Source organism: Setaria viridis, chromosome 1 (assembly GCF_005286985.2).
Source record: "Setaria viridis chromosome 1, Setaria_viridis_v4.0, whole genome shotgun sequence".
Classification (NCBI taxonomy): domain Eukaryota; kingdom Viridiplantae; phylum Streptophyta; class Magnoliopsida; order Poales; family Poaceae; genus Setaria; species Setaria viridis.
In genome coordinates this window covers 22,603,071-22,614,928 of record NC_048263.2, presented here as the reverse complement: position 1 = coordinate 22,614,928, position 11,858 = coordinate 22,603,071, and the positions used below count along the sequence as shown (strand labels likewise).

Below are 11,858 nucleotides of genomic sequence, written 5' to 3'. Positions count from 1 at the left end.
GTCATTGTTCCCCGGTAATGCTTGTTCACCAAGTTGAAATCTTTCATGTGAAATTACTAAGGGTATTGAATTTTTCATGCTAAGGTTGAAATTGCTGTGGAATGAACACCGCTTATTGAGAGACGAGATACATAAAGCCTCTGTTTAATTCTCGGGTTTGGGCTGGAATTGGAGTGGGATTGGCTGGGGGAATTGGAGGATTGGAATTGGGCTGGGGCCAGAGTTGGAGCATGGGAATTGTGAGTGGGATCTGGTTGCTGTTAGACCTGTTGGGTAACAGCTGCTAAGCAGTGTGTCTTTGGTCGCTTGTTTTGTTTCACGGGCGCGCTTGTAACGAGAGAAAAGGGTGTGCGTGTGTGGGTGTATGGCTACTTTAGCTTTTTTTCTCTCTCCTGTATTAATGCAATGATTCGCAGCTCTCCTGTGCATTCGAGAGAATGGGAATTGTGAGGTGGGGAGGATTGAATAATGGGAATTGGGATCCAGCAATTCTATTTGGTTGCAACACCAAATTAGAACTCAATTTAGGTGGAAATGACGCATATCTAAGGGACGGTCTATATCACATTAGTGTTTCTTTTTTACCGCTAGATCCGGATGACATTTTTTCAACCTTCAGGCAACATAGCACGCTCCTTCAGGCAACATTCATCTCCCCCTCCCCGCTCGCACTACCCTACACAACTGACCTCCTACACTGCTCGGGACGTTGGCGCCACCTATGCCAGCCTTACCGCACACTCCTACTAGGCCAGCCTATCACCCCCCGGGCTTCCCTATTAAGCATGGTAATGGAGAGAAACCCAACCCAAACCTAAACCCCTAAATTATAGCCTTGTCAAAGACTCAATGGAGGTGGAGAAGAAACTTGCACTGCCTTGGGTTGGCGAGTGGAGGAAGGAGGCAAGAGGAGGAAGGAAAAAAAACAGACGTGTGAAAAAGACAGAACACTCGAATATCATATAACTTTCCTCCTTCAAATAAGAGATCACTCCTTGAGTCCTGCTTGTCACTATGCTAGGGACATGTCAATATCCACATGAAGACATCACTGATGACACCTCAATGTCATGACAAGTACACCAGTGGCTTCGTGAGGTAACCACTGCTAGCAACAACCTCCTACTATTTGTAAGGTCATTTCTCGCCTCTTGGTCTAGCTCCTAATTAAATTGTTTTCCTTATCATACCCTAATATAGTCACACGGAGCTTAAATACCTATTAGGTCAGGACCTACATAGAGGTGAGGAAGGATGGCTTCGACTATACAAAATCATGCCTACTTGGTTTTATTTTTCCCTTGATAGAAACAAGCCTGTTTGAATTAAATCACTAGCTTCAGACCATTGTACGAATTTAATTTCTTTTGCATATATTGAGGTGTAATTCGTACACTTGCGGACAATCCAATTTGCACATACACAAATAACATTAGTTTATGACACATCCAACTTGTTTTGCATATATTGAATTAACATGTATTGGAATTCATGGACTAAAACCTATCCTAGTAATTTCATTGCATAACATGATAAATGATATTGCAATATCAGATCTAATTGGGTTTTTGAAAAATTCACCTAACAAGTGGTACCTTTTCTTTGCCCTCCATGGACTCACGGTCACGCTGCTCCTATAACATGTGAGGATAGCACCGGGGAAAACATGTTGAAATCTTTTGAGCAAGTACCAGTGCAAAAACACAAGGTAGCAGGGGAGATTGTTAGGGTTTGTTTTTCTCATCTACTTAGCCACTTGTGAGTATGATGGCGACGGGTGATGACGCCCTCGAAGCATGCCTACACTCCTACATGCATGCTAGCTTATCTTGTCAACATTGGTGAAGTCTCCAACGTGCCGACGCCATACATCTTTCCCACATCATGTCCTCCTCTATTGATGTCGACGCATTCATGCTATCACCCCGCGTTGTAGGCAGGCTATAGGCAGATTCCGCGCTTGAACGCACTGCATAGTGGTGAAGGGACTGAGCTATAGAAAATAAGTTCCGTGTTGATGACTACTGAAATTTAATGATATAATTAGAACTTTTCTCTTTTCTTAGGAAAATTTGAAGAACCGTACGAAGTTCCGTATGAAGTTACATGCTAATGATTTTTGAAGTTCAAACAGCCTGCCATTGAATGCAAATATACTCAAATAAAGTTGTAATGTAGAAAACATTAAATCATCATGGGTTTGCACGATGGTAATATCAAGCATTTCTCTTGGTGACGTATACAAATGACGCGAAAAAGACCTCTAACTTAGTGGTCCCAGCAGGATCGAGTTGGACTCCCTATAGGGAGCAAATTAAAATGAGTCTATAATTAAAAAAATTATAAAAATAGGTATGGGCTTCCCCTGCTGACTTCGGTAAAAAAAAAGACACATACAAACGACTATACAACACGAGTCTCCCAGATAACTCCCAGGTTAGGCTACACGGCGTGGCGCTTGGTGAGCAGGGTGGTGGTAGTGGCCAGCGGCAGCGGGGCGGGCAAGACGCGAGCCCGAGGACAGTTGTGGCTTCGCGAGTGAGTAATTTGAGTGGAATCTGAACACCAACACCAAGTCTTTAGGACATCCGGAGCACACGGCGGTGCGACATCAAGATGGTCCTCGACCGCTTAGCCTCTTAGCACCTTGTTGTTCAATGAAGTCAACAAGCCGTCATGGTTGTTGGTGAGCCGCCGACGGTGGAGCCGCACCACCCTCTGTTGATTTGCGACCATGGATGTTTACATTCGGTTGTTCTCCCTCTTTCTTTTTTATTCTATTTGACCTGTTCCAGTTCGAGGCCGGTTCTTTTTTATTTGGTTGAGTTCCAATCGAGTATGAGTCAGATTGGGAATGATTTCTTGATTCCGTACGAACTCAGGGCATCAAATTGGGTTCTCGATGGACATTGAGCATCAGGAAGAACATGTTTTATTATTGGGTCCACATGTCAATCTAACTAAGTTGGATAAAAAAATAGGATAGAAGTGTTAGTTATTTTAATAATAGGTAAGATACTGGAACTTTTGGTTGTCGACCAAAAGGAGCTGGAGGAGGTTCGTAGAAAAACAAGAAAAGGAAAGGAAGTGAAATTGGTGACTGGTGACCCCCTGGCCCCTGGGACACGTGACGTACCCACCTAGCCGTGGGCCCGCGGTCCGGTCGCGTAGCTACGGCCTACTACGGTCTAGGCTGGCTGGCGCGCGACGACCCCGCGCGACTTGGCAGCGCGGCGCGAGCTGGTGGAGCAAGCAGAGCCAGAGCGGCGCGGCGCGCCCACGCGGCGTACCCGCGGACCCGCCAGCCCGCGGAGCCCGAGCCCGAGCCCAGAAAGGAAAACAACACCTCACGCCGTCGCATCGCACGGACCAACCCGATTCATTCGGCCTCCCTTCCGCCTCCCCTACCGCGGCTGCTGCGGCGACCCAACCCGACCCCACCTCCCCCCCGCCGCCACCGCCGTCGCCGCCGCCCCACGCGCCCTCGCCGTACGGAGCAAGGGTCCCGGCGGCCGCGAGCACTCAGCGCTGCCGCCTCCGTCCACGCGGCCGCGCGCTACCACCGGAGCCCGTCGCACCCTCGACTCCTCCGCCCGTCCCCGGCGGCGATCCGGCCGGCCCCGGAACCCTAGGGTTCCGCCGCTGCAGGTAGCTGACCCTCCCTCGCGTGGGGCCTCTCTCTCCCCTCCTCCCCGCTCCTTCTGTCGGATCAGGATTCGTGACGGGCGGCGCGCGGGCCCGCGCTCGGTCGTGCGCTCGAGATCGTAGACCTAGGCGCGGTGGATTAGATCTGTGGGATTGGGGGCGCGTGGGCTACGGGAAAGCTTGGGGACGACCGTTGCTCGGGTCAGATTTTGTTTGTATCGGCTTCTGGGATCCAGATTTTGTGTGCAAATGTGATGCGCTAATGCCTTTGAGCTAGTTGTTTTGTTGCTTTGCTGGGTAGGAAACAACTGTAATATAGCTTTGTAGGAGTTTTGTCTGTGTGGACGCGTTCCTGCTAATCCAGCTGCAGTTTAGCTCCAGCTAGCATTATGTGGGTAGTACTATCAGTTGCAAAATATTCAATATATGATGTTGCATCTAGCCAATCACATTATTTTTTTATAGTAATCGGCTTGTTGTCACTGTGATCCATTGCTTTTATCTTAAGATGATGTTGCATCTGGCCAATCCAGTAATCAGATGGCGAGCATATGACATCTTATGTGATCTCATATGACTCATTTTGTTTCAACATCTTACACAATCTCTAATGGCATACACTGTGAATGGAACAGTGAAAGTGTACCATGATGATCTAGAGTACATGAAAGGAACTCCTGCAAATTCGCTTGTTCATGTTGTCATCTCTGTATGTTCTTTGATTGATGAAGCAGGCTTTTTTCTGGAAAGATAATTGAAATTTGCAGTGTTTAATTCCTGAGTGGTATATTTATTTACATCATGGAGCACATTGGATTCACAATCATTTACATACATCTCTTTGTAGAACTTCTTCGTTCTATTGCTACCTTTGCTTCAATTGCCATTGCAAGACCTAGGTTCGTTGTGTGCCAAATGAGCTATGAGCAATCTGATTGTCCAGACTCCAGCTAGCACTTTTGCCATAGTTTTTGCTGCTTAGGAGCTTTGTAAGGTCGATAATACAACTTCTGATCTAGATGCCTGCATGTCAGACCTTTTATAGAGAGCATGGGGATCTCTATGTAACTGCAATATTAGATAATCATATGCATAGATCTTACAAAGTCATTACATAGGATAATTTTTAAGGTAATCATGCAACCATAATGTTATAGTATGATGGCCAACCTCTAAATACTTGTTCTCCAATCAGTTTGTCACTAGTAACCAGTGCAATTTGTGTCTGGTGTATGCAAAGCTTTCTTATTTGTACTCAGCATTAATTCTGAGTTTCTTATACAGGAATGATGAGTCATCAGCAGCAAATGGCCCCTCCTAGTAGGAGTTCTGTGAATGGATTCCCCCATCGTAAGCTGGACAGGGAGAGTAGTGGAAGGCATGACAATAAAACAAATTTGGTGAGGTCATCATCTGGTGGTCTTGGTGGTGCAGGTGAACATCATACCTCATATTAAATGTTATAATGCTTCAAAAATTCAAGAGCTATTGTTAATATTGTTTCCTTTTTTAAGAAAATGGCATCAACTTAGGGCATGCAAGCCATTCGAGGGATCGGCTAGTCTATGTTCTAACACAACTTATTGGGCATCATGTGGACGTGCATGTGAAAAATGGGTCTATAATCTCTGGAATTTTCCACGCAACAAACTCTGACAAAGACTTTGGTACACCTCTCTTTTTATCTTTTACGGCTTTCAAGAATCCTTTTCAGCTTTCTATGAATTGTGTTGTCATATTCCTTCAATGCTTAGCTTCAGCTTCTCCTACAGGAGTTGTCTTAAAAATGGCTCAGGTCATAAAGGATGGTTCTGCCAGAGGACAAAGATATGCTACTGATGTTGTAAAGAAGCCTGAGACTATGATAATACCAGCAAGGGAGCTTGTGCAAGTTTTCGCCAAGGTTTCTTTTTCCATTTTCATTTTTGTTCTCTATGGTTTGCAAATTCACTTTGTTATTCCCTCCCTCAATATTAGTTTTCTGTGGGTACCTCTGATGTCTTTATTGGTTGAATTGACAAGATGTCATGAATTATGTTGTGATTATCTATTATCAATTATCAGGATGTAGCACTTGGCGGTGATGAGCTGCCAAAAGGTCCTGGCCATGACAAAAGGAAAGACTTGTTGATTGATTCTGCTATTTCCCGCACTCATTATCTTGAAGAGAGGGAACTTGAGCGATGGGCACCGGATGAAGGAGATTCAGAGTGTATCGAACTGGAGAAATATGACAGAAAGGGAAATAGGTATTTGTTGTGCTGAAGCAAATTTAAGCTTTTCTTTGCTGAAGCAAATTTAAGCTTTTCTTTTCTTTTCTTGCATTAGTTGCAACAACCAACCTTATGTGTATGGTCGTGAGATGAGCAATCCTGTCTGCTTAACTGATCAGGGTTTATGTCTTTTCATTTCAATTGCTTATCAGCTTCTGTTAATTGTTTCATGCTGAGCCATTGTTAATTAGATCCATAACACAATAGCAAGTAGACAACCAGCCCTGTGACATTAAACAATGAAAAAAATAGACTATATATGATAATACTGATCAGCAATGTGTGACTTCGTCATCGTGACATTGTGTATGCACTTTTCCTTTATAGTAATGCCCTAATCGTAGTGCTCCTCATAAAAAAAAATCGTAGTTCTCCCATCAGTTTGTATGTTCTGGATGGAAATATTGCTGGAACATGTCTTGACTTCACAGTAACTTGTGCAAAACTAGAAATGAAGAAAAACACGTTTTAGGGAAGGAATGTTACATAATCCTGTATTCCAGTGTTGATATATTTTCTTATGTGCTTTGGTTGTACAAGGCTGCATGATTGATTATAGCAACTCATGTTTGTAGGAGCTGGGACCAGTTTGAAACCAATGCAGCTTTGTTTGGGGTAAAGAGTACTTTCAATGAAGAAATTTATACCACAAAGCTTGAGAGAGGTCCTCATATGAGAGAGCTAGAAAAGCATGCTTCAAGAATAGCTAGAGAAATAGAGGGAGAAGATACCAAAGATATTCATCTTGCAGAGGTAAGCCTAGGCTCACATAACTGTTTTTGGTCCAATTCTTGAAAGTATTTAATATTAGTGAAGACTGAAGGCTGAACTGCATAAAATATATTATACAAGCACATGCTTATTGGTAAACATCTGAAGTATTGAGATTGCATCTGCAGGAAAGGGGCTTATTCCTGGGTGATGACTTGGACCATGATGAAGAGATAAAATATTCAGCAGTGCGTAGAGACACTGATAACAGCAAATACAAGCCATTTACAAATGTCCCAAGCAGTACACGTCATGTTGATTCATTTAATAGGACTGTCAACATTGATCCCAAGGATTCACTGGCATGTTCATCAACAATGGTACAAAATAACTTTCATACTAATGTCACTGATTAAGTACTGTTAGGTGTTTGGCGCAGTCTCTACTGTACACTTTTGCTGGTTAATTTATTTTTTACAGCAAGTTTGACTGCATACATTCTCAAAAAGCTGTGGTGTGAGTATTCGAGTCTGTCTTTCTCCATGTTTCTTTTAGCAGTTATAAGTTTGTGGAATATTTGCCTTTTTCATGAATATTTTATATATATTCTTTGGTTTTCTGCATTGTTGGTTTTTTCATTCTAGAGGATCTTTGAAGCCAAATTACAATTTTTGTTTCCAGAGTATGACCTATCGACACACTATATTCACCAATAATAGCTATTCTAATGCAATATTTTAAGGCATGACAAAGTACAATTTTCTTAGTTTGTATCTTTGATAATATGCAGGATGAACAATCACCTTCCTACATGTTTGATGATACTGATTCATCTTCTAATATCCAAACCAATAATGTTAGCCAGCCAACATCTGATGACCCATCGAATAAGCCCTTTTCTGTTGATGAAAACAGGTACAAAATCCTCTATCTATATCGGCCTTCAATTTATGAGCATATAAATTGCATGGGAGAACTATATATAATAGTACTTATGTTTCCAGGAAGAGTTCATGTTACCTTTTACATAACTCCCACAATAAGGTTTCTTTTTATGGTCTAAAACAAAATGTTGATCTTTGGGTGTTCTGTTTTATCTCGTCTTCTCCACCTACCCTTGGTTCTGATAAAATAAATTCATTAGCTTGATAAGCTTCTCACGCTCATATTGAACACAAACTACAAAGATGTGTGCTGTGAACCACAACTATGTTGTAATTTTTTTTTTTTTTGAAAAGAGGCACTATGTTGTAACTGTAAGTAGTTCAAGTAGTGTTAAATGCCTCATTGCCTCAGATCTGCAGATGTTTTCACTAGTAAGAAACATTAAACAGGAAATAGAACAGAACATGGTATCCTTAAAAATAGAAGTGTGCTGGTTCATATACTGAACATTTGGTTGGTCAAGTTACATATTGGTGGGGGGTAGAAAACAATCTCAGGCCTTACCAATTGGCATGCATGCCACCAACTTAGAACTTTTTTAATCTTCATTGCATGCTGCTGCCCATCTCAGAATTTTGACTTGCTACAAAACACAACTGATGGTGGTTGGGTGGTTGTCTTGCTGCTGACTGCTGCAAATTTTAACTTTTAACTTAAGACAAATCTTGGAGCTCTGGACAACACTAGAATATGATTAACTCTTAATCATGTATGATGACCCTGAAAGATCGCTTCGTCCATTGTCTCAGATAGTGAACTGTTTACCATAATACAAATTGTCTTTCTCTTAAGTGTAAATGTTGTTTGGCATACCACCGCTATGCTCATTGTATGTTCCCGCACTAGTCCCGTGTATCAGTATGCATGGTTTCCTAAAATTCTACTTTTTTGTTCAAAATTAGATGGTGTGCACGTATCATGATTTAGCTTTATAATTTGTGACCAACAATTAGACTTGTAAATGGGTTTAATTAGACTTCATTCCAATTGCCATAATTTTATTGTTAGTAAAATAATTATTAATCATAAGAAAAAGTTGTGATTGAAGCTTAATTTAGAACATAAAATTTAAAGCGCACCTTGTAAAAATGAACAGAAGGTGTACTCCAGTGTTAACTGGCTAGACTTGACATGTTTTCCAAGTAATAGTTGCTATGGTAAATGATGTTCATTGGACTGTCCTAACAAGAACATGTTAGGACAGATGACAACATAGTTGATTCATACAGCAAATTTGACATTGTTGTTCATCTTAGGTTGGACAAGAAGCTGAGCAAAGATAGTAATGAAAACTTGGATAACAGAAAGTTGCAATCTGAGAATAATGTAAGTTCATGCTACTGTGTTAAATATAAGCATGAAACTTTTCTTCTCACATCTGAACTCAAACCTATTTTCTTTTTAGCAGTTATCTGGTGGTGGCAGACCGCTTATTTCTGAAGGTGAGTGGTGATGCATCAGTTGGAAACTTTCTATACTTGTAGACATAGAGTAGTCAATGTGGTGTTTATTTTTGATCTTGATATCCAGTATAAATACGAAGTTTATTTTTTGAAGTTTTCCTTTACATGCATCACATGATCACACATGTGGTGTTATAAGGAACTTCTGAAACGTCTGGACCAGTTACCCTGGGCACCGACCAATTTCCCTATTATATGTATCAGAGATTTATTTAAACAAATCATTTCCTTGCTGTGTCCCAAGTCTATATTCTGTAATTTTGATGTTAATTAGGCCGTTACTGTTATTTACAGCTGAACCTTGATTCATTTGATTACATTGCTTTGTTCTTTTCTTCTATTCTGCTTCTAAACTGCAACCAAGTTCAACAGCATACCATATGATGCTCAACTATTTGCAGGGTTGGATGGGCCACCTTCAAGTTCACATGCATACGAACCCTTGTCTTCTGGTCAAGGATTCAAATCTCCAGAAACACTGGATTCGACATTATCTGTCAAATATCCTTCCACAATGGAACCTGTGACTTCCTCTCAAAGACCTGGTAGTTCGGCGTCATCAACGTCAGAGCGCATTGCTGCAAACTCAGTTGCGAGTGCTCCTGGCTTGTCGCCAAGCTCTTCAATAGGATCTCTTACCTCAGAAAAATCAACTCTGAACCCAAATGCTAAGGTCTGGCTGACATAAAGTTGCTTTTTATACTCCATCCGGTCACTTTTCGTGATGAATCTGCTACAATCAATCTGAAAGTTGCCAATCTACCGAAGTTAAATATTGGATATTGAAGTTTAAAAGTTTGACTGTAGGATCTAAAGCAATATGTATTTATGATCTGAGAGTATATAATTATGAACTGCATTGAGTCATTGTTTGTGCTTGCACACTGATGTGCATCCTGTCCATTTTAGCTGTTTTGGCAATTTATCAATAACATTGATAGTTGTTTTTATTCAGGAATTCAAGCTAAACCCTAATGCCAAGAGCTTTACTCCGTCAACATCTCTGAGGCCACCACATCCTCCAGCATCCGATGCATCATACTACTATCCTAACAACATGCCGGCGGCACCACTTGGACCTGGTTTGCCAGTGGGCATGGGGGTGAGCATTTTAGTACCATTTCTATTTTGTGTTCTTCTGAGATCTATATGAACTTGATGGAACATGAGTTCAAACTAAATGCAAATGGTCATTTCGATGTCTCAGTTATGAATTTCATTGGTTGGTTTGTTTCCTCTGTAACATCACTGAAGAGGGCACTTGTTGACAGAAATAAATATGCCATTAGGAACTAGTTACCCAAGTCAGGTAGTTTCTTATGTAACAAATCTTATTAACCATCTCAGGTAGTTTCTTATGTAACAAATCTTATTAACCATCTCTTATTGTTGTATCCCTTCAACTCTCTCCAATCTTACAATATTATCTAGAACCAGAAAGATTTTTGACAAATAGTAATATTATTGTAATTGTGTTTTACAAACAAATTATATTCCCTGAAATGCTGACTTTGCATCTCTTGTTTTTTTTCTGGAGGGGCCTCACTGATGATATATTTGTCCTGTTTTATTGTCCTTGAACGTTAATGTAGTGTTAACTGTTTTTAGTAGTACTTTTCAGAAGGTTGTATTTAATTTGTTAACTTTGCTTCAGAATGAGTAATATATGATAATCACTTCATTTGCATAAATTAAATTACAGTTCCCTCCAGCATATGGTGGCCAGCCTGTCATGTATAATACTCAACCTGGAACACCACCCCAGGGTTACATGCATCCTGCTGGGCCGCAGGTGAGGAAGCTTCACCTGTAATCAAGTTCACGTTTTCTGTTTGTTAACATCCTTAGATATCATGTCCTGGCCAAATCTCAAGAACTTCCATGCTTGATGTTATTTTCCTCCCTAGCTAGAATCCCCATCCACCTTTTTCATATTCCATTCAATTCTCTTGGGTGTATTATCTAATATGGTGCTGGTATGTTTCTCATGTGTGGCTAACCGAATGAAGGGGATTTAAAATATGCTATCTGCAAACTGTTTTATTTTGAACTTTTGCCATCTATTGTTCATTACTTAACTTAATTGAAACTGATTTATGGGGTAATACTACAATCTTTATATCTCAATGATTGCGATCAGGCAGCTTTATATCTCAATTTTTTCATGTTTCACATATTTGATTTATCTGGAGCACCTTCTGTCTAATTGCAACTTGATGGTGTTGTTTTTAAGTTAGTGCTGGACTAAGTTGACTAATTTTACATGTGCAGTATGGGCAGCAGATGATGATGGGACAGAATCGTCCTGTTTATTATTATGCACCTGTAAGCTAACAACAACACTTCCATATGCGCTTGCACATACGTACCATATGCGATTGCCTTAATTCATTGTGTTTGAATGTTTTGCAGGAGATGCAACAATACAGAGGAAGAAACTTCTAAATATACTATTTTGAACTGCTGCTGGATGAAAGTCGCAGCTATCCCGCCTGATGGGATTATAACCAGGCAAAAACCGCTATTAGAATGGAAAGAACTGGCGATGATCTCACACCAACTTGTGTGCTGCTCGGATTGCTTTGACAACAAGCTCATCATTGTTCCTTACCAGTGTTCAACTCCGAAGCAGGATAATTATTTTTGTCAGACTTTTGGTGTTGTAAATTAAATTGCGGGTCATCTGTTGGACCCTGAAATGACATTCATAAATGCGTGAGTTTGCCCCATTGTAATATTTATGCGTTCCTTTACTTCAGCTTGTTCTAATGTAAGATTTGAAAGGAATTCTCAGAGCTGAAGGGGATTAAACTGCTGACTA

General features: G+C 41.0%; 1 protein-coding gene across 2 annotated transcripts; it reads left to right on the top strand.

Annotated features, from left to right (window-relative positions):
• Positions 1-3,445: 3,445 nt before the first annotated feature.
• LOC117851493 (polyadenylate-binding protein-interacting protein 4) lies at positions 3,446-11,858 on the top strand. Of its 2 annotated transcripts, none has more exons than XM_034733319.2 (15): positions 3,446-3,648; positions 4,930-5,079; positions 5,160-5,312; positions 5,418-5,548; positions 5,710-5,894; positions 6,494-6,671; positions 6,818-7,009; positions 7,420-7,544; positions 8,831-8,900; positions 8,980-9,016; positions 9,439-9,710; positions 9,993-10,139; positions 10,740-10,829; positions 11,309-11,362; positions 11,450-11,858. In XM_034733319.2, exons 2-15 carry the CDS (start codon positions 4,932-4,934, stop codon positions 11,480-11,482), a joined length of 1,815 nt encoding a protein of 604 aa, XP_034589210.1. In that variant the 5' UTR covers positions 3,446-3,648; positions 4,930-4,931; the 3' UTR covers positions 11,483-11,858. The 2 variants fall into 2 exon arrangements, with proteins under 2 accessions (XP_034589210.1, XP_034589215.1); XM_034733324.2 differs by having other exon boundaries at positions 3,447-3,648; positions 8,983-9,016.